The 24,552-nt window shown below is 35.4% G+C and overlaps 6 protein-coding genes across 11 annotated transcripts in view; 3 read left to right on the top strand and 3 right to left on the bottom strand.

The window, feature by feature from the left end:
• Nucleotides 1–220: 220 nt before the first annotated feature.
• On the bottom strand, nucleotides 221–7,275 carry LOC105833597 (tumor protein D54). 2 transcript variants are annotated; one of them, XM_012675440.3, is made up of 7 exons: nucleotides 4,472–7,029; nucleotides 3,528–3,985; nucleotides 2,397–2,527; nucleotides 2,192–2,340; nucleotides 1,736–1,795; nucleotides 1,128–1,290; nucleotides 221–875 (listed from the first exon to the last, which is right to left on the bottom strand). In XM_012675440.3, the coding sequence occupies exons 1-7, from the start codon at nucleotides 4,828–4,830 to the stop codon at nucleotides 738–740; spliced, it is 1,458 nt and encodes a 485-aa protein (XP_012530894.2). In that variant the 5' UTR covers nucleotides 4,831–7,029; the 3' UTR covers nucleotides 221–737. The 2 variants fall into 2 exon arrangements, with proteins under 2 accessions (XP_012530894.2, XP_036143467.1); XM_036287574.1 differs by lacking the exons at nucleotides 3,528–3,985; nucleotides 4,472–7,029 and adding an exon at nucleotides 7,049–7,275.
• A 2,549-nt stretch (nucleotides 7,276–9,824) lies between these two features.
• On the bottom strand, nucleotides 9,825–14,823 carry LOC105838211 (oxysterol-binding protein-related protein 2). Its single transcript, XM_012683593.3, has 9 exons — nucleotides 13,826–14,823; nucleotides 13,414–13,615; nucleotides 13,213–13,322; nucleotides 12,904–13,062; nucleotides 12,520–12,720; nucleotides 12,170–12,359; nucleotides 11,938–12,054; nucleotides 11,472–11,689; nucleotides 9,825–11,182 (listed from the first exon to the last, which is right to left on the bottom strand). The coding sequence occupies exons 1-9, from the start codon at nucleotides 13,855–13,857 to the stop codon at nucleotides 11,080–11,082; spliced, it is 1,332 nt and encodes a 443-aa protein (XP_012539047.2). The 5' UTR covers nucleotides 13,858–14,823; the 3' UTR covers nucleotides 9,825–11,079.
• A 341-nt stretch (nucleotides 14,824–15,164) lies between these two features.
• LOC105838200 lies at nucleotides 15,165–17,567 on the top strand. 4 transcript variants are annotated; one of them, XM_028192785.2, is made up of 3 exons: nucleotides 15,165–16,595; nucleotides 16,662–16,895; nucleotides 17,140–17,567. In XM_028192785.2, the coding sequence occupies exons 2-3, from the start codon at nucleotides 16,693–16,695 to the stop codon at nucleotides 17,360–17,362; spliced, it is 426 nt and encodes a 141-aa protein (XP_028048586.1). In that variant the 5' UTR covers nucleotides 15,165–16,595; nucleotides 16,662–16,692; the 3' UTR covers nucleotides 17,363–17,567. The 4 variants fall into 4 exon arrangements, with proteins under 4 accessions (XP_028048586.1, XP_012539024.1, XP_012539023.1 ...); XM_012683570.3 differs by having other exon boundaries at nucleotides 15,166–16,595; nucleotides 16,691–16,895; XM_012683569.3 differs by having other exon boundaries at nucleotides 15,167–16,595; nucleotides 16,684–16,895.
• Nucleotides 17,568–17,719: 152 nt separating this feature from the next.
• On the top strand, nucleotides 17,720–19,244 carry LOC105838199 (cilia- and flagella-associated protein 20; the record flags this gene model as incomplete). Its single annotated transcript, XM_028192786.2, has 4 exons — nucleotides 17,720–17,877; nucleotides 18,042–18,233; nucleotides 18,541–18,773; nucleotides 19,025–19,244. Coding segments are annotated over exons 1-4 (729 nt in total), but the record flags the coding sequence as incomplete, so codon positions are not given.
• A 383-nt stretch (nucleotides 19,245–19,627) lies between these two features.
• On the bottom strand, nucleotides 19,628–21,124 carry LOC105838209 (transcription initiation factor TFIID subunit 9). Of its 2 annotated transcripts, none has more exons than XM_012683588.3 (3): nucleotides 20,845–21,124; nucleotides 20,284–20,733; nucleotides 19,628–19,910 (listed from the first exon to the last, which is right to left on the bottom strand). In XM_012683588.3, the coding sequence occupies exons 1-3, from the start codon at nucleotides 20,981–20,983 to the stop codon at nucleotides 19,759–19,761; spliced, it is 741 nt and encodes a 246-aa protein (XP_012539042.1). In that variant the 5' UTR covers nucleotides 20,984–21,124; the 3' UTR covers nucleotides 19,628–19,758. The 2 variants fall into 2 exon arrangements, with proteins under 2 accessions (XP_012539042.1, XP_012539043.1); XM_012683589.3 differs by having other exon boundaries at nucleotides 19,628–19,907.
• Nucleotides 21,125–21,185: 61 nt separating this feature from the next.
• LOC105838201 (26S proteasome non-ATPase regulatory subunit 1) overlaps nucleotides 21,186–24,552 on the top strand; it is a 45,068-nt gene continuing 41,701 nt past the window's right edge. Inside the window, exons 1-8 of the mRNA XM_012683571.3 lie at nucleotides 21,186–21,365; nucleotides 21,675–21,792; nucleotides 21,876–22,045; nucleotides 22,137–22,345; nucleotides 22,684–23,160; nucleotides 23,369–23,595; nucleotides 23,756–24,011; nucleotides 24,198–24,386. Coding sequence (XP_012539025.1) covers nucleotides 21,332–21,365; nucleotides 21,675–21,792; nucleotides 21,876–22,045; nucleotides 22,137–22,345; nucleotides 22,684–23,160; nucleotides 23,369–23,595; nucleotides 23,756–24,011; nucleotides 24,198–24,386 — 1,680 coding nt within the window. The 5' untranslated portion in view covers nucleotides 21,186–21,331. The remainder of the gene's footprint in view (nucleotides 21,366–21,674; nucleotides 21,793–21,875; nucleotides 22,046–22,136; nucleotides 22,346–22,683; nucleotides 23,161–23,368; nucleotides 23,596–23,755; nucleotides 24,012–24,197; nucleotides 24,387–24,552) is intronic.

The following is a 24,552-nucleotide window of genomic DNA, read 5'->3' as shown; positions in this document are numbered from 1 at the left end:
TGAAGATATTTGCTTTTGGCAGCTCTATCAAGGTTGATTCAGGACATCAGTCATATTCATTAAGACTCCAAGTGTCAAAAATATTTGCAGAGATAAGTGCGTTTTTCGGAATTTAGATAGGTTTGATACAATTAAATATAATTGTTCTCTAACATCAAAAGAAAAAAATTAATATGTGCAATGGTGAAAATTATAGGGGATCGCATTGCGAATAATTTTCTTTTTCGCGGTTTTATTGTCAATTTTATTATTAAAAATGGAGTTTTTCGCGGCATATAAATAATCAGTTCCGATTCGAGCCTCAAATATATTTTATTTGTATTTACAAATCACAATTAATTATAAAAGAATTTTAAAAGGCATTCCATTGTTTGGAAAAGATCTCATTGTCGAGTACGCGCTCTTTAGTATCAAGTATAAAAATTGTATGGGTCACTTTCCATTAAGGATGTCCTGACAGTGACCCGGAGAAAGAGGCGATCCTGCGAGGGAAAAGACGTGGGAATGACGTGCAAGAAAAATATATACTTTTATTGGATAGAGAATAGGATAGTACTTGAACGTGTTCGTGGTCGAAGTCTCGATTGAACAAAGTACCGAAAAACTCCGACCCGCACGGATACGCCATTTGGCTCGCTAAAGCGCTTGCAATAGACGAACACAGTAATAATTATAGCGCGGTCTCAACATTTTGTATCGCGCGAAGGAGACGTGCAGATTTCGCGCGGTTTTGGGCTCTAAGAGAGCATCTTGTCCTCAGGAATGGTCGGACTAGTGGCTGTCGGACCTGCGGATGCGCGCCTCATTGCTTCTGACTCCCGAAGCGCCTCGTCGAAACTCTGCGTCGAGCCGGACCTCGAAGGGACGACTTTCGTCTATGAAAAGAAGAAAAAGATTCAAAAAGACCAAAGAAATTAAGATTCTATGAACTTCTGTAATGATTCCAAGAAGCATAAATTCAACATGTGATAAAATAAATTATTTTGTATGATTCATTTAGTTTGTGTTCATTTAGCAATATAAAAAATTAGAAATTATAAAATGCACGCATCTATCTCTAATAAGTTATAAAATAATTACTTTAAAAGATTAAAGTAATACAAATATTTAAAATTAATTTCAGTTACCTTGATATTCTCACAGGCGGATCCAACCCTTTCCTCTAGCGATCGAAAGCTGTCAGAATTGCGCATCTGGCCCAATTTCATAGTAATACCACTACCAAAACCACCCAGAATACTTGTCGTTTTCTCAGCCGTAGATTTCAATACAGATTCCGTCTTTTGGTATCTAACGTGACAAAAAAAATATTTATCATTAAAGTAGTAAAAGTAATCAATCGTCCATTTAAAAATAGAAATAAAATTATCTTCCATAACTGCGTTAATTAATTTTTAATCGGCAAAGCTCTTAGTTAAAATTAGATAAAGTTAGTGTTTGCTGTGTTAAATTTTGTTTTTGTTTCAAGCGAGAGTAGTAGCGATATTCTGTACTATAACAACAATACTCATCGATAATTAAAATTATAAAAATTAAAATATCAACGATGGTTTTGTTTCCAAAGCAAATTTGCTAGATTATATGTTTGCTTTGAAGATAAATATGCTGCCAAAGTTTAATGACCTATTTCTTCAGAGGCATTCTATATATAATTATCTATTATTAATATGATACAGAATATCGTTTCGAAACGTGGAATCACGAGGAGAAAATGAGACACTTTGTGCGTACTTACAAACTGTTCGCGGAGATTGTCCTAGTTAAGTGACCGAATGTCTCGCCAATGTACTGATAACTGAATAAGAACCCAACCAAAAGTGAAAAAAAAATCAATGATTCTACGTGTATCTGAAGTGTAGAGGTGAAGTATCAAGAGTCACTTCGTAGAAAACGAAGAGACGAGGAACAAAGAAATTAAGAAAGAGAGAAAGAAATCAAGTTAAAAAAATTTGCAAAACACAATTCATGCTTTTCTCTAGGAGTGTTAAATATTTTGTTAACATGCGAAACAAGATATTTCGTGAGTTTAGATAGAATATTTTAAAATATTCTATGACGGCTCATTTTCTATCCACTTCTTCCTTATACATAAAATATAGCAGAGTACATAAAGTGTGCATAGAGTGTGTATAGAGTATATGTATATATGTACAGAGGTGCGAAAAAAGCAAAGGAATAGCAGAATACCTACACATGACTTTCTTTAACGTTCTTGAGTCCTTGATTAACATCGTCAGTGAGTTCCTTCCAGACACTAATGCCAAGTTTCCTTTTAAGATCCTGTGAAACCTTGACCTTATTGGCGAGAACGTGTCTCAGAGTCTGTATCTCTTCTTCGACCTGAAATCGACTTTCATTATTTTCCGTACGTTTTTTTCGAGTCTCCGAAACCTTGCCTTTGCTAATTCGGCACTCCATTCGGCCCTCTGTTGTTCTTGCTGCTCCAAAGTAAGTCCTTGAAGCTCATTCGCTATGTTATCCGACGATGGAGATAGAGAGCCACCCGAGTGGAGCGAGGCGTCTTCTCCTGGAACAAAAGAGTAGGAAGAAAATTAATTGTGAGCCATGTACGGTACCATGACGGTCATGCTGACTGCTCGAGAGGATCAGTTTTCTCGCTAACAGGTTGCAATTTAATACAGATTATTATGTTACACATGGAAAGATAATGCGATTAATATATGTTCTATTCAAATTATAATAAAGTAGACGATACAACAAAGTAACATACACAAAAGAATTATTATAAAGTTAAAAATTAGAATTCAACATATTATCTGATATCTTATATCAGAAAGATATCTTATCTTAAACTGTAAATATAATTTACATTTGCTGCTAAATTTATCGATTACAATAAGACTAAGATTGCTTCAAAATTTATAATTTAGAATGGATAAAGTTTACTATATCTAATGCAGGTTTTTGTGACAAAGATGAAAATAGAAATGTAATTCTTCGACTGCAAATTGTCAATAATTTTCGGGAAGCGATTGTTTAAACTTTTAGTGGGCGATTCTGATTATTTCACCGATTTCGTCAGATCGCGAAGGAATGTTTGGAGTTCTGCAATTTCAGCAGAGCGAAACGTCGTCCTAGAAAAATTAAGAGCATGTTTCCACGTCGCTGTACCCGATAGCGATTCCACGATCCTTTTTCGTATACTTTCACGTGTCGAGAAAAAATGAATCGACGTCGAGAGGTTGCGAGACGTAACCGCGAAATTTCTCACGTGAAAGTACACAGTTATTATTAGAAATTAAACGTCTAGCCAATTTCAGAACTTGCAAATCTACACAAAATCTTTTCAATTCAAATTTTTTTTCATAATTGTCATAACTTAAAAAATGTTAAATCCATAACATTGATATCATTAAGATACATTCTATCAAATTATCTGCGATTTTTCACGATTTTACAATTACCCTAATTAGAATTTCAGCGAAATTCATAACAACTTCTCTCTATTGCAAATTATAAGTGTAAAAGCGGTAAAGCAGTAAATTTCTCTTCTCTTTTCTCAACACCTTTTATCAGCTCGAGGAACTTTTTATAATTTTGACTATTGCTGATTTTGGCGAGGTAGGGTTTGGAGAAATCCTGGAAGATCACGCGGATCGATCGCTTCTTCTTCCTCTTGCGCCCATCATGTGATCCTTCCTGCAGAAACTCCGTTTCTAAGGACAGGTTGCCGTCGTCCACGACAATCTCGTCGATGTCGCCGTTGGAGTCGCGCCAGCAGTGGACCACTAGCTCGTCTACCTCTTCGTCGCCCAGTTCGTCGATGTCGTCGAAGCTCGGCGTCGTTGTCAGCTTCGAATAATATGCATCCTCCTCGTACTCCAGCGACTCGAACTCGCGTTCATTCTCGCTCGGGCAATTCTCCTCGCTATGCTCCTGGCAGATTGGCACTTTCCCGCGTGGTTGGATAGACTTTGCATCTACAGATTGTTCAGGATTCGCCATGTTGCCTTTCATGATCTTCCACCGGGAGGCGCGAAAGCTTGTCCCAAAATTTAACGCTTTTTTAAATTCTCCGAAATCTCAATTCAAGAAGAATACCGGAGAGTTTATTGTGAAAGCTTCAGGATCTCTTTATAAATAGATCTCTTTATAGCATTAGAGATAATGAAAAAAAATCCCTTTACAAATTTTTTTTAGTAATTTTCGTCAGCATTCAAAGTCTTGCTTCTTAAACATCTTGCTCCCATATTTTTGCTTTAAAGATTTTGTGAATAAAGATTTACCTACGATTTTAATTTCGCATAATGCGTATGATACTGTATCGATCACAATGAAATTTCAACACAGTCTTGGATTAAAAAACTAAGAAGTAAAAATTACAGAGGCACATATCGTCTCACATAATCTTGACGAAAACTATCATAATTAATTTATCACGTTTAATCTTTTACATCTTGTTACAAGTCAGCAAATTAATTCAAAATTCAAAGCAATAATTTAAAAGGTCGCACGATCAGCTTTCCTTCCAACAAGATCGAGTTTCAGATTTATGTCGCGATGCATAATTAATTTAATGCAATTCGTGACGGTTTCACAAGACGCGACCACGTGTATCGACGTGCACACACGACTAACAGCTGCGTTCTCGAGAACGACGTCGATGTTGTCGATCGCGAGGAGGACGCCACCACGTTTACAGAGAAATCGAGACGCTGTTCTTGCTCTACCTGAGCAGGAAACCAGAGGTGTGAGGGGGCAAGAGGAAGGAGCAGAAAGAGAGGGAGAAGAGGAAAGGAAAAGAGGGAACGGACAGGTGGCCTTGGTTCTCCATCGTGAAGTATAACTTGATGTTGCGATTCTATGCATTAGAAATTCATAATCAAGAGAAAAAAAGAAGGAAAAAATTTTTTAATAAAAAACCAGAGGCACTCCAGTGGCAATATTTAAGGATATCTCACATCTCTCATTATACAAAAATAAACTTTTTTTCTTAAATTGTTTTATTATTGCCTTTAGGTATCTATGTAAAATGTATACATAAGTATAACTCTCTTATTAATTTCAAATTTATTTAATTTTTTGTTTCATCTTGATTCTCATGTAAATTATACCATTTATTTACAAGTTTGATGAGGAAGCAGCATATCACGAGCTAAATCGAAGATTTTACATATGCTAATAAAACTCTGATAAAACTGCTAATAAAATTTCTAATAAATAATCGTACAAGATTTCATTCGGATCTACTTATCTGTTGAAAAGTTTTCTATTTAAAACAGCTGCGGCAAAATATGGTCATTCTTACTATATTTTTACTACATAACTATTATAAGCCAAATTTTATGACCAAAATTTCTCATTAATTAAAAAAATTAATGAATAAAACAAAATCTGCAATTTTTCCATTTCTATAACTTTAAGCTGGTATTGTAAAATATCTTTCAACAAATCTACCAAGAATTTTAGAAGGATTGCATATAAACAAATATATATAATAATAATTATTATTAATTAATTTATTTATTTACAGGCAATACTGATAATCATTGTTGATCGAATTTAATCAAGACTTTCTCCACAGTATATATTCATGTACAGCTGTAACCGAACGAAATTGTTGGAAACTTAGCGCGCTAATTAAGAGACTGTCGCTAATTCTTGCTAACGGTCTTGCGCAATCTGCTCTCCACGGGGTATCTCGAAATTACCCCAATATTTATGTCATTCGCGATTTAATCCTCCCCCGGAACGCACTTCCGTTCGTTCTATTTAAGTTATAGCGGCGGGCATAAAACAGAAAAAGTAGGCTAAAGTCGTGAAGAGAGAAAGAGAAAGAGAAAAGGAGAGGAAAAACTAGAGCCGATCGAGCGCTCTGATTGGTTCATCGACCTCCTCGCCGGAGTACTTCGCTTATTTTTGCGATCGATGAAAGCGCGGAAGCGTGGCGAAGATGTATAACAAAAGTTCTTGGAACTTCACGGAAACCTTCGGTAAACCGGTTTATCGATCCAACTCACGGTGGATTCTTGTTCATACTTAGCGACGTGTGTTTACGGCTAAAAGCCGGCGCGACGTCTGATTTCGCATTCAACTCAAACGTCAGATTGAAATGAAAAGGAACAGAAGTCCCGCGAAAACGACTCGTGACTTTGGCAAGATTCAACAAACGTTTAATCTGAAACCCCTTCTCTCCTAACACCGTCAATCAAACTCGTATTTATTTTAATTTTTGCGTTATTTTAAACCGCAGAGAGAAACTGATGTCTATCTTTATTCGCCTACAATCTTCATCTAAATTAAGAGAATAAAGAGTAAAGTCTTTATCAGATCATACTATGCATTAAAAAGATTACGAATTAAGGATTGTAATTATTTACAATTTTAAATTTTAAAGTGAATTTTCACACAATTCGGAATTCTCAATCACCGTAGTGTGATATGGGCTTAAGGCAATTGACCTTCGCCAGTGCAGCTGTACTGTACCCGCATTGCAATTGCGATTTAATATTTGTGTCAATTACTGCCAACTGTCTCTTCCTTTCTCTTCCATTTCTGTGAAAATCTCACAGAAGTCGCGCAAAACTTCTACTGACTAGGAATGCTTTATTTTGGCGATTCTGTTTAAATAAGTAATAATTGAGCTTTGGACTATCGATCAATTGGACTATCGAAAAGTTATCGCGTATTATCGAAATCGCTTCGCTATCTGCTTGCGGCCCCAAAAAACTGTACTCCAAGAACGGAACGTCAACGAAACGATTTTGCGACGTAAAAAAAATGCGATACCGACTCGACAGGAACTCGCGGCGAGTCGCCGGTTGCACACAAACGTACTACGCGTAAACACACGCACACAGAGACGCGAGCGAGTTCACAAGGTCGTCGTTGGAAACGTCAGGACAGCGGGTGACGTACAAACGGCAGGTTAGAGTTCGATCGAATTTCGGTCACCGTCGCGCCCTCGAACCTGATCTTTGCCGGCAGATTTCCCAACGAAAATTAACGATCCTTTCTCGCTCGATCGAGTACACGCAATTTCCTCGATCGGATCGGAAACGGATGACGACGAAGCCCGTGGTCTCACCTGTTGGTACGTTGCTCATCTCGATGGTCTCGTGGCGCAAAATCAGAGGAAAATGACGACTTTCGTCGATCGTGCAGGGAGGACCGGCGTGTCTCGGCGTCACAAATCGGTTCACCGGGAAATGAAAAGTAACATACGTTCCCCCGATACCGCGGAAAGATCAATTGGTTCCGTCCCGACGGTGAACAGGCTGAACACTGGCGGCCATGTTACAAACCCGTCCGCCGATGGCGCCGCGTAGCGAGCGCCCGGTAAAACCTCGAGCGATTCGGCAGAGAAATTTGATAATAACAGCATATAATAAGTATAACTGTAAATGGCGTTATTAAATTTACATCTTATTACTGTCAGGTTTGGAAATAACTCTATATGTGCCTCTGTAATTTTTACTTCTCAATTTTTTTATCCAAGACTGTGTTGAAATTTTATTGTAATCGATACGTTCCATATGACGCTCACAGCGCTGTGAGCATAATTTCACCCTTGCTGTTCATCATGATTAAACAAAGACAAATGATGCTTACAAGCGCTGTAAGCGTCAAAGGGAACGCAGCCACAATATACGCAATATGCGAAATTAAAATTGTAGATAAATCTTTAGTTATAAAGATACAAAGTTTACGTGAGTCAAAGATTTTATGCGTGCATACAATACTATAATATATGTATAAAATTTAATAATCATAAATTTATTATATAATAATTAGGGTTGTATATTAATTCTATAGTTAAAAAAATAAGTTAAAAGCGTATTAAATAATAGAGTTGGTAATTTTTAATTTTAACTAGTTATTTTTTAAAAACATAGACTTGAATTTATTTACTTTTCTTCTAAATTAAAATTTATCTGTGTAAAAGAAAAATACGTTCTATAAGAGTGAACCATTTTATAACTTTAACTTAATTTAAATTAGTTTAAGAAAGTAGTTTGAAAACATTAACTTATCCAACCCTAATTTAAAATATTTAAGGAACATACATGAGATATTTTCATTTCTACTCTATAAAATTTGCAATTTATAATTAAGTAAATTAGTAAATGGTTAAACATTTTTTTTAAATTTTTTTTGAATTAGCATATTTCTACGTGAAAAAATCGAATTGCCAGGCTTTCGCTACAGAATAAAAACGGAGGCAGTAGATCGAGGACTCTTTTTTTTTTTTTACAACATTTATTTCTATCGGGCTATTGTCTATGTACAGTTACACATTGGCGTGATCTATGCAACGCAAACACAACGAGTTCCTACAAACTGTTATAAGTGCGCGATTTTTAACAATAATAAGGTCCTCAGGAGTGATTATCCGGGTGATTATCACCGCAGGGTACGATCATTGTCAACGTATAAATGATTCGCGTCGCCGTTCGTTTCCCTTATGGAAGCATAGAAATTCTATTGGTTGTCAGATATGTGCACTCATATATTTATATCGCAAACTCTATTCACAGCGCGGTTGAATCGCGACGCACTCGTATATTGCACGATTCCGCTTATCAGCCGAGAGTTATCGTCTGCAGACGGTGAACTTGAGCTGGAGGACCGCTGGGATCATAATTCGAGGATCTGAATTCCAAATCATACCAAACTCCAAAAGGTACCGTCCAACGAATATCTTTTGACTGCGTAAATCGTAAGGTCTCGCAAAAGAAAGCTGGTTCATCTTAAGGGTGTATCGGACATACAATCTTAGACAAAAGTGCATGAAATTTGAAATACTTAAATATCTACGCCTAACGCATAGTAAATCTAGATGTAAGAAACTTGAACGATAGTTGGAGTCTTATTTTTACTCTTACAAAGGTATTTTTCACGTATTTGCGATTTTTTTCACTTATGAGTTTAAACTTTTGACAGTGAAAATGCACAATTATCTCAAGTTATATTTTATTTCTTTAAAACGGTGTAGTGAAGACAATTGAAACTTGGCAGATATTTTCATCTATTCATATACTAGACGTACAAAAAAATTCAAAACACTGGTACTATTTCTTCTATATTTTTTTAGCTGTTTCATCCGTCAAGATCGTCTTTTTCCATAAGATAGAAAAGGATACCATGTAAAATCAGTGAAAATTAAAATAGTTATAACTCAGCAACCGTTTGGTGGATGCGTTTTCAATTTCACAAATTTTTAGCAGCTTTGTACCATTTTGAACTTCAGTCCAATACATCCTTAATTTAATATGACTCTTCGTTCCTTCATTTCTGATTCTTTCTCACGTTTCTCGGCTCTCGGGGGAAAAAATCTTCATACCGAGGATCAAATTATAGATCAAATTACGTCAGAGCGAATTTAATTTTATCATTCGATTTGTAAAATTAGATCTGGTCTGATATAATTTGATCTATAATTTGATATAATTTGATCTATTTGATATGAAGCTTCATCTTTCCTGGGCTGCTAGATTTTCTTCCTTGAATAGGAGGAGAATCTCAACGGACTGATCGATTACAAGAGAGATTGTTTCTGACTTATTTCGTAACTGATTCATTAGCATGATTTAAAATTCAGATAGTTTCACGGTTTGAAACGCACTTGGCTCTTCGAGAACCTCAAATTATTGTCATCCTTCTTAAATTAAGCTTAACGCACATACGACACGCAACATATTTGTCTGAAGGTTTTTGCCCTAGGAAGCATCTATTGCACAAAAGATACATCTACCTGGAAGCAGTAACGTAGTTTATTCGGCAAATGTATACTAGATCCTTTGCATCTTTCTGTGACTCAAGCGGAGTTGTCAATCTTTTCCTGAAGTTTTTCATTTCTTAAATCTTTCCGTAGCTCACATTTTCTCTTCACATTTTCTCGTCGGGTCTAGTTTCCTTAATTCCGTGAACCTTGGGATCCTTGGCACTGAAATTTGCGGATCCTGAAATCCCGCTTCTTTCCAACATGGCGTCTCGTAATGGCTGAAGTTCGGCGATTTTTTTTTTCCGGGTTGAAAATCGAAAGTAATCCGAACACATAAAGTTTTACAGTAAATAATTATTGCTCGATATTGGTACGAAGCTGTCGCGAAAATTCGTTCGGCCCGTCTGACAGAGGTATTATACAATCGCTGTATATTTACATGAAAATCTACGACATTCCTGCTCAAAGAGTCCGATAAAATGACATTTAAAAAAAAATCGATACGATTATTTTTGATATTCGCAGTGTCGGATTCTTAGATGTATATCTGGGATATACATCTTTTAGATAAGTCCTTTATCGTCCGCTATCATATTTTTCCTGTTAAAAAAAAAGATCTATTCTTCGATCTAAATTTCAGAATGCAGTCTCAATTGATAAGATATATAAGATTTTCTCTATATTTCTATTACGTATAGTTTTGATATAAATATACAAGAATACTCTCGGGTAGAATTAAGTCCGATTCTCGTATGAAACGACGAAACATAACTTGATTAAATTGACAGATCGATAGAAAAGTGGTTAATATGCGGATAAATATATTTGATGGCTTAACTGAGATAGCTAGACTGAAACGATAGCCTGCGTTGAAGTTGATTAGAGTGTTCCTAAAATAAGTTGTCTTAGGAACGCCCTACGAGCTTCCAATCAGTTTCTACCGTCTCTTACTGGCTTCTTCAAGCAGGCATACTACGAGAGAATCGCCTTTCCAGTCGTCCAACTTGGCCTCTTATAAAAATAGTATTGGAAATAGGAAGCGCGAACCAATGATGCAATCGAATGTTTGAAAATTATAAATTCTGATCTTTACAGATTGATTTTTCGAGTCATGTTCGCTTGTATCTTCGATTCGCTCTCTTCCTACGTCGAAGAGCGTGGGAGAGAAATACCCAACAACTCACCGAGTTCCAATTTGGCGCTCGAATAATCTCGAGCGAGATCTGCTTTTAATTTACTTTACACAAAGACATCAATTACTAATGGCGTCTATTACCGATCTACGCACCTGTCCTCTTAGGCAATTTATTTGTAATTTTGCACTAACGACGGCCAATCGCCGCTCCTCCGTGGGCGTCGGTTGAGTTAATGGAAGCTAACGAGCTCTGTTTTCATTAAAAGATGTCCTCGATGTCGGTGTAATTACGGTCCCAATATCCGCCCAGGTATATCCAATCTTCTTGGCCCGTATAAGGATTCGTGCCTGATTGGAACCACCTGCACATACATTTTTTAAGTATCATTTGCATTAAGAAATCATGGATCACTAATCATTAATTGATTAATATTCCAATACAATATTTTACTTAAATTAATTTTATTTTTTCTAGGTTTTAAATTGAGACTAAAAATAGTTAGAACAATTTAATATTTGATAACGAGATAAATAACAATAAATCACTTGAATCGTAAAGTTCTTTCGGAACTTTAATTCGTTAAATTTTCAAGTCGAGCTTTTAATATTTCGAATTCCAAACGTATTTTAAAAAACATATAATTAAAATACCTAGGAACATATTCATTTCCCTTCTTCTGCTTGCGTGCTTTGCGGGAATTCCTTTGTTTTTCCTCGAGTCTAGTTTTCTCAGACGCAGCTCCATCCTGATCACCGTTCTCTAGCTTGCGAATATCTGGTCTCAATCTGGAGTCGGTGGGGCATAGATTTTCTTCCATTTCAGTCTGCAGCTCGTTCAGCGACATGGCGAACGTTGTGAACTGATAATACTGCAAACCACAGTGATAACATCTTGGGATCATTAAATAAATCGATATACTTATTTTAAAGTAGATTATTTTTGTCGAACTGATAAAAAGATGAGAAAATTTTAATTCGTTGTAAGTAAAAATAAAAAATTATGAAATAAATGTTACAAAAATAAAATAATTCATAACATGAACTATTACAATATTTTTAGAATTTGAATAAGATTTGAATAGCAAAATATCAATCAAAATTCGAAGTTTGGACTAACATCCGAACTGTTGCTGGGTCTCGGCGTAACTTCCCACAATGTGGTAGATCCTGGAATCTCGTCCACAATCGGTATGTCGTCAAGAAACGTACTGCCAAAGGGCTCGTCTATTGCATCCTGATAAATGAGAAAAAAAAATCGTTCTGGTAATATGGATATATTTACTAAAGAATTTCGAAGAAAATAAGCCGATTTGTTTAATGAGAATTATTTAATTAAAATATTTTTGTACCTGATGCAAGGGCTTGAAAGCTCCGACCTTGAGACTGTGGAGTTTTGCCAGAACCTTTTTGTGCCCTGGACTGCCCTGCGGACTTTTGGCCTCCAATTTAATCTTCTCCAGCGTCTCCTCGTACAACGAAGGCTCACAGGATCGTAAAATCTCGGTCCACTGACCATAGAGAAAGAGTAATTTTCTTTTCCTAAAAGAATATATAAGTAAATTATAATAATAAAAACAATAATAATAAATTGTATTTTTAGATAATTTAAAATAAATTTATTTTACAAATAAAACTTTCTTTTGCAAAGAAAAAGTGTTTTATCTGCTTTGCTGATAAAGTTAACTTAATTAAGACTTACTCTTGATTTGTTATGAACCCCTCGACGCGATGGACGTCCTTGCCGTTCAGGGTGCTTTTAATAAAACATAATTTAGTCTTCAGATTATCCCCCCCGTGCTGTTTGATTTCCAGAGGACCTGATTGCTCCATCCATAATTGGCCCACCAAAACATTGTGAAGGATGCAATTGACATTTTGCCAAGTGTAAGCTTCCTTCCATCTGTTCAAGTATAATCATTAATAACACATTGTACATTTTGAAAAGGTCTCGGAGCCTCGATAAAAATAAATTTTATTAATATTATATAAAAGAGATTATAATGATAATAATTAATGTCAGATAAAATAAATAAATGTTTAGTACATAAATCACTTATGATTTATTATATAATTATGAACTGACTTGGGTAATTCGACTGTCACAACTCCTTTTGGATGCACCTCCAATGACTTCCCCCAGAATTTCAATTTGGGATGGATGCTACCACGAAAGATGAAGTCCTCGCTGTCAGCGTAGAACGCGGACACTGGTGGATGATGCGAGACCTGTTCGCATATTATCCTGAAGAAGATTTATAGAAGAAATGATTTTCAAGTATGAAAAGAAAAATAGCAAATTAGTAATAAAATAATCTCAAACAAGTCAATTAGTTCTAGTTTTAACTAGAAATCAAGTTATTAAATTAGTAAATACAATCTGTAGAATGGATACCGGAAGTCTTCGCGTTGCAATTCGTACGTCTCGCCCAAAATTGGATTGAAAGGTTTTCCAAAGCGCTCCCAGTTCGAAGCGAGAGCACTCACAGCAAATGCCGCGACGTACTGCGTAATCATTAATTTCGTTTATTAATAGTGCTGGATTATTGATTTATCATCATCCAGATAAAATTTATAAAGGCAATTCCTCGCGCACCTGAAGCCTCGAGATCGGTGACTCCTGCTGGGATGCTTGTTTGAGCAATACGGCATACTCCATGTATTCCGCGACACGTTGCAGGAAAGAAAGGGGCTCGTTGAAGATGACCGGCATGCTGGTCTTGCTGATGTCCTTGCCAAGCTGGAGCGTCATTGAGCAGAGATTTACTTCGGAGTGACCCGGTACTGGTAACGTTGTTCTTGGAAAGCAAAACGTGCTTCGATAAATACCGAGTAAAAGAAGATTTAAAAAAAAATGGCGTAGTTTTATATATAAATTTGACTAAAGGAATGAATAAATGAAAAATTCTTGAACTTCTGGATTAATAAATATCTGCAACGCGAGTGAAAATTTAAGGCTACGAGCAATTTCATAGACTCGTAAGTTGTGACATTTGTATATTGCCAACCTATAATGTTTCGATATCCTTTCGTTGGCCATTGTAAAGGGTTTTCGTGGTTATCGAGCGTCCCGACGAGCAGGAGCTTCCAATCTGTCGTTTCTTGTCAGTCGATATTTCGATTTTTACCAACATCGACCAGTGATTATGAAGCTCTATGATTTTATTATTGGATATATGGAACTCGAGATTATTTGATCACATTTTTCCACTGAGAAATTTCGTAAAAGTCTCACAGATATTTAAACGCCTCAAAATTCTCAGAAGTTTTCAAGTAGGTAATTGGCAACTTGATGATTGGCAAGTTTTTAAATCTTCGGGTATTTAAAGTTTTCAACGTTCAGTAAGAAATTCAACACTTTAAAATATACAGCTGTAAAATTTGTCTGTTATACGAATTCGAGGATATCAGTCCTAGACTCCAATTCGGACAATTGAATTACTTAGAAATTAGAGTGAGCCGGGTGAGTGAATCCGGCTCTTGGATTATCAAAGAGTGTGTTTTTATTTAAATCCTTTGGAAAATATACATATATATTCTTCGAAGTGTTTAATTTTACGGGAGATCTGTTTCTATTAGCCGTTTTAGGACTTTTAGACAGTTGGAACTTCGAAATCGTGAATCGTGTGGCCAAATCTTCGGATGCTCGCAATCTCGCTCGGGAACCTTTCGATCTTCCGTGGCGCAGGCGAAACGAGAAGGGGAGGGTGGGGAGGAGAAGGAGGTGCGGTATCTAAATGGACCGTCCGGTTCTCCAGAGAGAAAAAAAGCTTTGTCCCGCTATCTCGACGACATCCCGACAATTATTCCGATTAGCTCTGAAGCCGCGGATGATGTCACACGCGGGAAAATTCTCGTGACCGTCTGACACTCGCTGTCACTCGCTCATGGCGGTTGGGAATTTTGAGAGAAAACCGTCGTGAACCGGAAACCACGACGCGGTTGCTTCAGCCTTGTCTCTCGATCAGCTGTACACTTGAAGACTGTTGAGCTTGCGGGTGTGACGGCGAGCTCCCCCTTTGCTTTTGGAGCAAATATCAATAAATCCGAGCATGACCGTTGAGCTTCCGAGAATTTCCGTTGGGACGACGGACGCGATTCGTTCGCGAGAAATAATTGCCGAGTTAAAGTTTGCGAACTCGAAAAGATCTCGACTTCTTAAGCACTCTTTATCAATAAATAAAGTTTAATAAATATATATATGTAAAGTTAATAAATAAAGTATTTGTAAATACAATTTTTAATTTTTAAAGAAAAAGTTTTTAATTTTTTTCTAGGCAAAATGCATGACAATTAATAAATTAATTCTTTTTGTATATTTTAGAAACTATATAAATTGGACAAAAAATAAATAAAACTGTTTTTAAATTTTTCGAAGTTTAACTGTAGGAATTTAATTCCCAACAAAGTTATAGTTAATAAATAATACTTAAAAAAAGCTCTATTTTTTAAATAGATAAAAATCGTTTTAGTTGAAGAGTTAAAGATCTTTTTTGCGATTTTTCTTTCAATCTTAATTGAAACGTACGTAAAAAATTCAATCAAAAACGTAAGGACTGTATCATTATAATTTAATGTACATAGCTGTTATATATACACAAAAATCAATAAACGCGGAGGCGGAAGGGCAAAGTTTCAACAACGTGAACGAACATGTGAAACACCTCCGGGAGAAAGACGTTGTATCACGCAATCAAGCGGTCTGCATGGAAAATACAAGATGAATTTAATTAACGCATACCCCATAAGTATGCTGCACTGTCGAGACCACAATACTTCCCTCATCGCATGCAATCCTCCCGATAAAATTGGCACAAGACACGAAGAGCATTCACTAAAGGACCATTGAGAGAATGCAAAGATCTTCTTAACTGATAAAAGATAGTGCTTTATATCGTACCGTATACTGAAATCTGAAATTGTATCTTTACGTTTTTCAACCTCTTTTGCATGAATTGGCGCTTTGTCGAATTAAGCCTCGATTTTTGAATTCTAGAATTCTCGAATCGTCACTTTTTAAATTGACCGCTATATTTAATCGAATTTTTTTTAATTCTCTTAATCGCATTTTGATTATTCCAAAATTCTTTATCTCAAAAAATTCAGAGAACAATTATGAATCAGTTCCAGATGTGATTTTTTTTAATGCTATAATTTTTAAATTCTTATACTCATCCATTTCATCCAAATTAAATTATTAGTTTCTTAATTAATTAATTATTTGTAATTTATGACTTAATTATGGATTTAATTTAATTATTCTAAAATGCCATTCTAATACGTGTATATTATGGATTCTTGATCATCAGATCTAGCGATTGACAAATGATAATCGGCGAGAGATTAGCTTCTATTTCCACCGGCTTGCATACTTTACGAGTCGCTCTCGTCTTTACTGACTTGCATTAAGAGTTCAGTGCACCGTAAGCGCATCGTCGACGACTTGGAATAAGAATAAGCCGAATCTCTCTATTGATTCACCTGGAAACCAAATCGATATCCGTACGAGGCACAGGCGCTCACTTCGTTACGGATCAGCCAACTATATCCTTGAATCGTCCGCTAATTTGTCGCCCGTTTGACAAATCTGTCAAATCCTACGGTCTTGAAAATAATCTTTGCCGAGAAAAAGATTGCGAATGATGCTGTGATTTTGTGAAAGTGCGCAGAGAGAAAAAAAAATGGCGTTACGGAACATTGCATTTGTTAAACTAATAAAGCTTAAGTTTAACGATAAATTAATCCTCGTTCAATTTGGAGAAATTTTTCAGTAAAAAAGTGCGTGAATACTTTTTATTCGTATAATAAAATTGACAGATCAATATTTTGAATTGTTTTAAAAAGTGATAGGAAATTAACGTCTCAGATTGTAGTAATGAACAAGAAAGGTAATCCGTCGTTGGGAGATGAGAACTTGGAGACTTCCAAAGGCCCTCAAGAGCCGGATGTTTCAAAGGAGGCAGAGGGGAAACCCGTGTTTCGCAAGTACCGCACGAAGCACATGAAACTATTTCCGGAATTATATCGAAGCGATGTCTCGATACATCCCAGTTACACCGGCTTGAAACTCTTGCCTTAGTAAGAAATAATTCACTCAACCAATTAACGCAAATTTATTAAGTACAATTGAAAGAAAGTACTTGCATTTTTTTTTTTAAATCAAATTAAATCTTATTATATTAATAGAGCTCTATTAAATTTAGCGTTTTAGCGGAAAAATTTACGGAGACTTTAACGGAATCACTAGCATTTCATAAAACTTGCTTAATTTCATATCACGCACAATTCTATAATTAATTGTACAACTAATTATATTTTTAAGTAACGTGGTCTGCAGGCAGCGTGTGCAAAGGATTAAGCGACAGTCATTTCGGCAGCTGAATCGCGAGATCACGCACTTTGCCATGATCCAAATGTTTGCTCTCGATGGTGTGAGGATCGATCGCGTGTTCAGCATTGGTATGTCGCCGAAGATGTTGATTGTGCCAGATCCGTTGACAGAGAAGGAGAGACGACGACTGAACGAACTTATTCGAGAACCTTAAGAAAGCTCTTCGTATACAATTTCGATAGAAATGGATTATTCTATATTATACATACTTAATTATTTTATCATTTTTTACTTTTAATTTTGATTGATTTATTTACTTCAACTCTCTTGATGCCAAGAAGTGGAAACTTTTAATTTTACAAATATCAATCTGTTATAATTATCTTTTGTAATTATACCAATAAATTTTTATCAACAATCATTGTTTCTAATTATTATTAATTAATAATTTGAGCCCTTTTGCACGCGCGTTTTTAATCTCATACCTAAAGTTATAATTTTTGTCAAAGATATATGGGACGTTGGCAGTTAATATATAATTAAGAAAACTCGAGAAACAAAAGAAAGACTCCAGTTAGATATTTGTCAAGCTATAAAGACTTTTTGAGTGAAAAAAATATCTTTATAAATAAATATATAAGCAATATGTTTCGAAATACTTATCAGGGCGGATTTTTATCTATTTTGTATAGTTGTGGATCGGCTCCTCTAGAATTATGGGATATGCATGTTGGTTTTTATGACATTTAAAAATAATATTGGGAAATCTATAAAAAGTTATTTAGTTAGTTTTACAGCTTTCCAACTCTAGTTTACATACAGACTTGATTTTTTTTACAATAATAACATATATATGAACATCTAGTTTTATTGTATTACACACATTTATTCAGGTGAAAAACGGATATATACGAAGAATCACAGATGAAGAAATAAAATCATTGGCATTGGAAATAGCCGGGACCAATGTAGCTACAACTTATATTTGTTGCCCGGCAGATCCAAAGAAGGTGCTGGGTATTAAGTTGCCTTTTCTTATCATTATTATCAAGAATATGAAGAAGTATTTCACGTTCGAAGTAACAGTAAACACCATGTGAATACGTATTTAATAAGCCTTGCAATTTCTTTTATTAACCAGATTTTACATCTTATCTATTAAAAATATAAAAATATTTATTGCTTATTTAAATAATTTCTATTTTTTTAATAAGAGATTTTGTGTCTTAAATAAGATTTCTGATTTTTTGTTATTTAAAATCTTAAATTTTTCTCCACGAATAAAACTTTCTTTTCCTTTTTTTACACTTTTTTCTTATAACAAATCTCATTTTTCTGTAGATTTGTGGCATATTGTAATGTCGAAAGTTTAATTAGAGAAATAATTATTAGATACTGGATGATAAGAATATGCATAGAAGATTCCGCGTGAGCAATTTTCAAAGCACGACGCGCATTCGTCCGTTTTGCACGTCCATGCCCATTGGACTTACTGGTGGATGGAATCAGATACAATTTAACTTGTGTGATTTTACACGACGAGCTTATGGCACAAATTATATTGAAACCACTAGAATACAGATCCATGCCAACTGCAGAATCAGACGAATTTATTTTGCCGATAGGCAAGAATATATGAATGCATTAGTTCACTAATTAATTAACGATTAAATTGTGCATTATATAAATTTAATTATTTAATGAATTATAATGTTTCTCTCATATGTGTGTTTGATTAATTTCAGTTAAACTTTAAAAATTATTACAATTTTATTAAATTTTTACTATAAAAGATTAATATAAAACAGTGATGGCTAATATAAATTTTTTTTTAAGTTAGATTAAATTAGGTATTAAGCAAATGTTTTTTCTTTAGACTTTATTCAGCGGACGAAATGCCGGAAGACTTTAAGCTCTTTTTCCCGGTACACCGAAAGAAATGCGTTAGAGAAGATGTACTGAAAAAACCTAGCTTTGTACCTGAGGAAGTACCATTTATGAAAGAGCCGCCTATCGAACCAGAAGAGGAAATAATTACAGAGGAAGCTAAAGAAAAAATAGAAGAAGAAATAGAAGAGGAAGAGGAAGAGGAAGAAGAAGAGGAAGAGGAGGAAGAGGAAGAGGAAGAGGGGAGAGGAAGAAGAGGGAGAAGAAGAAGAGGGAGAAGAAGAAGAGGAGAGAAGAGGAAGAGGGAGGGAGAAGAGGGAGAGGAAAGGGGAGAGGAAGAAGAGGGAGAAGACAGAGGGATACGAGAAGAGGAGAGACTAAAAGATGGGTAGGAGGAGGGAGAGGAGGACGAGGTGAGGGGAGGTTTAAGAGGGAGTGTGCTTTGAGCGCTGGCGTCATGAAATGACGCTCAGCCTTCACTTTTCCTCTTCCCAGAGCAAAAACTCAAACACTACATTTCGTAAATTGGAAGAAACCTACACGAAACAAGAGGCTGATTAGATAAAATATAGTTTCATACAATAAATACGTGTCTTATATAATCTTGTATTTTATTATATAGCTTTGTATATTTTCTTCGTATTATTATAACAAAAAACGGATTATTATTACAGATTTTGAGAATATTAATAATTAAGTGAAAAAACATTCACAAAATCTCTCTTATGATACATCGTAATCTTCTTCCTCTCGCTTTCTCTTCAATGACTCGTCGGTCTCCATTTTTACAGCCGGCATTGCTTGAGTGGAAGTGATCTGTATTTTCGGCTTCGCTACTTGTGTTTTTATTGTTGTAGTGCTATTGCTTGTTGCTGCTGCAAAAATATTTTGCATAGATATTTTAAAATTTAATTAAAAAATTCTAATTAGACATCAAATTTTAAATATAATTTTCTCAAATATAATTAAGTTCACTTTTTTAGCTTAATATTGTTGAGTATAGAGAATATATGTATTGGAGAATTATAATGTAATATCAGTTATAATGCATTAATATACTTCAGTAATCTTTCATCGAGTCTTTTATATGACAGTCTTACTTGTTGGAGTTCTAAAGGAAATATGGAATGGGATGGAGAAATGAGGCTGCAATAAGCGGAATGGAGCTGAGATTGGAAATAGAAAAATGGATGTTATTTTATACATAATTATGTAATAAATATCACTTGCATACACAGACTACATTACCTGTAGAAAACTTCAAAACAGGTTTTGGTATAGAAATGGTTTGTGTTCTGGCAACAGTGGCGAGTGTGCCAGGCCTCTTAACGATCGACATACCAGTCTTATTTCCCTCTACCTTTGATCTCGACTGGCCACCTGACTGATTATTGCCCCCCAAAGAATGTGCAGGTTTCTGAACAACCTTCTTCATCGCATTTTTAAGTTTGTAATTCGTTGCGTTTAAGCAATATCGATCTGGAGGTAATCTGAGGCCATTGCTTGGCTTGACAAATGGTAATGGAATGTTGTTCTTGGTTCGCGCCACATCCAACAGAACATCTCTGGGCGGTGGATTCGTGAACGAACGCTCCAACTGCATTTTTACTGCGAGTCTGACGTCGTCCAGGTCGATAAATTTCTTCTTAGCATGGTTGGCATATACTTTGCTGTCGTCCAATATGCATGTGACATATCCTATGAAACAATTCTATTCATTAGATAAAATTTCACAGGAAGTCTTTTTGGAATAAACTAGTTAAGTGTAAATATTCAAATAACATTATAAAAATAAGAAGGAAAACTTACGATATGTGAATTCCAATAGCTGATTGATCACCTTAGGTTCGTAATCCGTTATTCCCATGTCCTTCATGATTGACATGATCACTTGAGCATCTTTGGGAATATGTTTTACGTGGCTAATGCTTTTTGTTTTCTCCGACATTTTGTTAAATTAAAATAATTATTCACCATAAACACCGCTCCTTACGTACGACGCCATGAAGCAATTTTTTTAGGTTATGTTTATACTCTCGAAGCTAGAACCACTAACATTCTAGAAAGAGAAACTACACTGCGAACTGTGACTGTTTTGGATTGGAAGGAAGGGTTCGGTGACAGAACTTTTGCGATTGAAAGTCACTAGAATAATAATTTTCCTCTCTTCACCGTATCCAACGCGTTGGGAAAGCTTTCGATAGATATTGTTCGTGGCGCGTCTTGCTATATCGTAGATACTGTGTGGTGTACCTGTGTTGACGGATTCGTTCTCCGGGAGATTCGCTGTCATTCGATGAAATTCAGCAAGATGAATATTACTTCAGCAGGTAAACCGCCGAATAATCTTCCGTTGCTCAAATCGTGTCGGTTTTTCATCGATCGCACAAGAATTCGCACGAATTTTCGCACGATGATTTGCAAGTCGTGGGAGACTTAACCTCAAAATTCCCCTTCGACAATTTCAGAACATCCATTTTTGATAAGATATTGATGAGAAATAAAGAAAAAAATGACACAGAATTTTATTAAGCGATACAAAGAGTTTATTGTATTTATTACTTATCATTTTTGTCATATAATATTTATTGTAATATATTATGTTACAATTTTAACTTGAATGCAATTAAAACTTGTAGCTGGTATAATCTCCTTGTTGGAGGAGCCAATGCCTGAATTAAAGGTCTTTGCCTTGAAAAAGTTGGATATGATAGTCGACGAATTCTGGCCTGAGATTTCTGAGGCTATAGAAAAAATGTACGTAGAAGAAAAGCAATATACATATTTGTTGTTTTGACTTTTTATTATTACTTTTTACTTATTGGAGTAAATATTTATAGTGAGATTCTCCATGAAGATAAATCGTTTCAACAACATGAGCTGGCTGCTCTAGTTGCCAGCAAAGTGTACTACCATTTGGGGAGCTTTGAAGATTCACTAACTTACGCTCTTGGAGCGGGAGAACTGTTTGACGTCAATGCTCGAAACGAGTATGTCGACACTACTATTGGTATGTTGAAATTATTATCAGAAATATTTTATTTAAAAATTTTTAAGCCAGCCATTAGTTTTAAATTCTTACTTTAATTATTATTTTTAAGCCAAGTGTATTGATTATTACACTCAACAACGTGTCTTGGAGGCGGAAGGAAAACTTCCACCAGGCAGCAAAGGCATTGATCCTAGACTGGAGGGAATAGTGAATCGAATGTATCAACGTTGCTTAGATGATAATCAATATCGTCAGGCTTTAGGCCTTGCCCTAGAGACTCGCAGGATGGATATATTTGAAGCAGCCATTATGAATTCTGTAAATATTTTGCTATTGTTTTTTTTATTTTGTGTGTTTTATTATTCCTAAAATGCCTCATAATCATTTTCTTTACTTTACTCACAATCATTAATTTTTCATTCAATTTTTATGATAATGATATATGTGGGGATAAAGATTGGAATTAAACCTTGATTATAAGTAAACTGCTCTTATATGGAGCTAAGCGAAAACCCAATTTTGTTACTGATTTCCTTGTTACTGAAATATTTGTTATTTTATGTGGCCTGTATAGTTTTGTTTTTATTTATAATTTATGAAATATATAAATTTGTTCAAAATTAGACACGAAAATAACAAAATATTTTTCTTTCCAGGATGACGTGAGTGGAATGTTATCGTATGCTTTCCAAGTAGCCATGAGCTTGATTCAGAATCGTGGATTTCGTAATACTGTACTCCGCTGTTTAGTCAGTCTCTATCGAAACCTCGAGACTCCCGATTATGTCAACATGTGCCAGTGCTTGATTTTCCTGGATGATCCGCTGGCCGTGGCCGAGCTTCTGGATCGATTAAGCAAGGGTTCGCATGACTGCGTGCTGATGGCTTATCAGATTGCTTTCGATCTATACGAGTCCGCAACCCAGCAGTTCCTTGGTCGTGTTCTGCAGGCTCTGCGAGCCACTGCGCCCATTCCAAGCGCGTTGGTTGTTAAACCGGTGATCAAACCATCCACTACCACTGCTGCGAAGACTACAGAAGCTAGTACAGAGTCTGCGAATATGGAGATTGATGAGGATTCTGCGATTGTTCCTTCTGAAGGAGAAGAGAAAGGTCGCAGTATCGATAGTTTAGTGAGTGTCAGTTCTCATGATAAATAAAAGATGTTGAAATAAAATTCTTACTTGTTATAAATAACACACTGTTATAAGTAGTACTTGTAGACAGTATATTTTTTATTAGCATTTTTAAATATTATTTACAATTATATTAATAAATATGTTGTTATTACATTAATATAATTAATTTTCATTTATAATGCTTTATTATATTTTTTCCTAGAATGAGGAGGAGAAAGAGCAACAAGAGCGCGTGGATGCACTGTCCAGCATTCTGGGTGGCGAAGTATCTATTGATTTGCATTTGCAGTTCCTAATTCGTAGTAATCATACCGACATGCTGATCCTAAAAAACACCAAGGATGCTATACGAGTCTCAATTTGCCACACTGCCACTGTTATTGCGAATGCTTTTATGCATTCCGGGACAACAAGCGATCAGTTCTTGAGGTATGCATCTATTTCTAAACTTTTTTTAGGCATTTTTTATTTTTGGTATTTAAAATTTTGTTTATTATGATTCTTAAAAGAATAAAATGAAATGTATGGGAAATAAAAAAAATGTGCATAATTTCTTATATTTAAAAATTTGTTATTTGTTATCTTTTAGGGATAATTTAGAATGGTTGGCTCGTGCCACTAACTGGGCAAAATTGACGGCGACAGCTTCGTTGGGAGTTATTCATCGGGGTCATGAGCAAGAAGCTTTAGCTTTGATGCAGTCTTATCTTCCGAGAGATTCTGGTGCCGCCGGAGCCGGATACTCTGAAGGCGGTGGTTTATATGCTCTGGGACTTATTCATGCTAATCACGGGGCCGCTATCACAGACTATCTCCTAGGCCAATTAAAAGATGCTCAAAATGAGGTACGTTACGTACATTTAATAATCACTTTAAAACATTTTCTTGTTAAATTACAGAATTTTTGTATGTAACTATTTTTTATTAGACTTAAATATTTGTTAAATTATCTCACTTGAGTAAATCTTTTGATAATTAAATATATACGTTAATAAAAATTGATGCGATTTATTTTTTGAAACTTGTTCTAGATGGTGCGCCATGGTGGCTGTCTCGGCCTTGGATTAGCCGCTATGGGTTCGCATAGACAGGACGTTTATGAACAATTAAAATTCAATTTGTACCAAGATGACGCCGTGACCGGTGAAGCGGCTGGAATCGCTATGGGAATGGTTATGTTGGGATCTAAATCAACGCAAGCAATTGAAGATATGGTTGCGGTAAGTTTAATATAAATTTTATAACACTTTATTTCTGCGTTATTTTGTTTTTTTATAGATGAATAAATTTTTAAAAAGATTTAATAATATATTATTACTAGGAATTAAAAAGAGCTATTTTTATGCTATTCCAACATTTTTAATTTTAAAAATATTATTGATTGAT

The sequence above is a fragment of the Monomorium pharaonis genome, chromosome 5 (assembly GCF_013373865.1).
Source record: "Monomorium pharaonis isolate MP-MQ-018 chromosome 5, ASM1337386v2, whole genome shotgun sequence".
NCBI lineage: Eukaryota > Metazoa > Arthropoda > Insecta > Hymenoptera > Formicidae > Monomorium > Monomorium pharaonis.
The sequence above is the reverse complement of the archived record's forward strand: the minus strand, read 5'-3'. Positions and strand labels throughout refer to the sequence as shown.

Bases quoted from the DNA above. Each gene is read 5' to 3' on its own strand.
- LOC105833597 (XM_012675440.3), bottom strand. From the start codon at position 4,830: ATGCATAGAATCGCAACATCAAGTTATACTTCACGATGGAGAACCAAG. The intron at 2,341-2,396 runs GCAAGGTTTCGG...AGTCGATTTCAG, and splicing joins GGAGTGCCGAATTAGCAAAG to GTCGAAGAAGAGATACAGAC. The intron at 1,291-1,735 runs GTAAGTACGCAC...TTGTCACGTTAG, and splicing joins ACAATCTCCGCGAACAGTTT to ATACCAAAAGACGGAATCTG.
- LOC105838211 (XM_012683593.3), bottom strand. From the start codon at position 13,857: ATGGCCAACGAAAGGATATCGAAACATTATAG. The intron at 13,063-13,212 runs GTATCCATTCTA...AATCTTCTTCAG, and splicing joins TTGCAACGCGAAGACTTCCG to GATAATATGCGAACAGGTCT. The intron at 12,721-12,903 runs GTCAGTTCATAA...ATACTTGAACAG, and splicing joins GTGACAGTCGAATTACCCAA to ATGGAAGGAAGCTTACACTT.
- LOC105838200 (XM_028192785.2), top strand. From the start codon at position 16,693: ATGAACAAGAAAGGTAATCCGTCGTTGGGAGATGAGAACTTGGAGACT. The intron at 16,896-17,139 runs GTAAGAAATAAT...TATATTTTTAAG, and splicing joins GGCTTGAAACTCTTGCCTTA to TAACGTGGTCTGCAGGCAGC.
- LOC105838209 (XM_012683588.3), bottom strand. From the start codon at position 20,983: ATGTCGGAGAAAACAAAAAGCATTAGCCACGTAAAACATATTCCCAAA. The intron at 20,734-20,844 runs GTAAGTTTTCCT...ATTGTTTCATAG, and splicing joins GCTATTGGAATTCACATATC to GATATGTCACATGCATATTG. The intron at 19,911-20,283 runs GTAATGTAGTCT...ATATTTTTGCAG, and splicing joins TGTTTTGAAGTTTTCTACAG to CAGCAACAAGCAATAGCACT.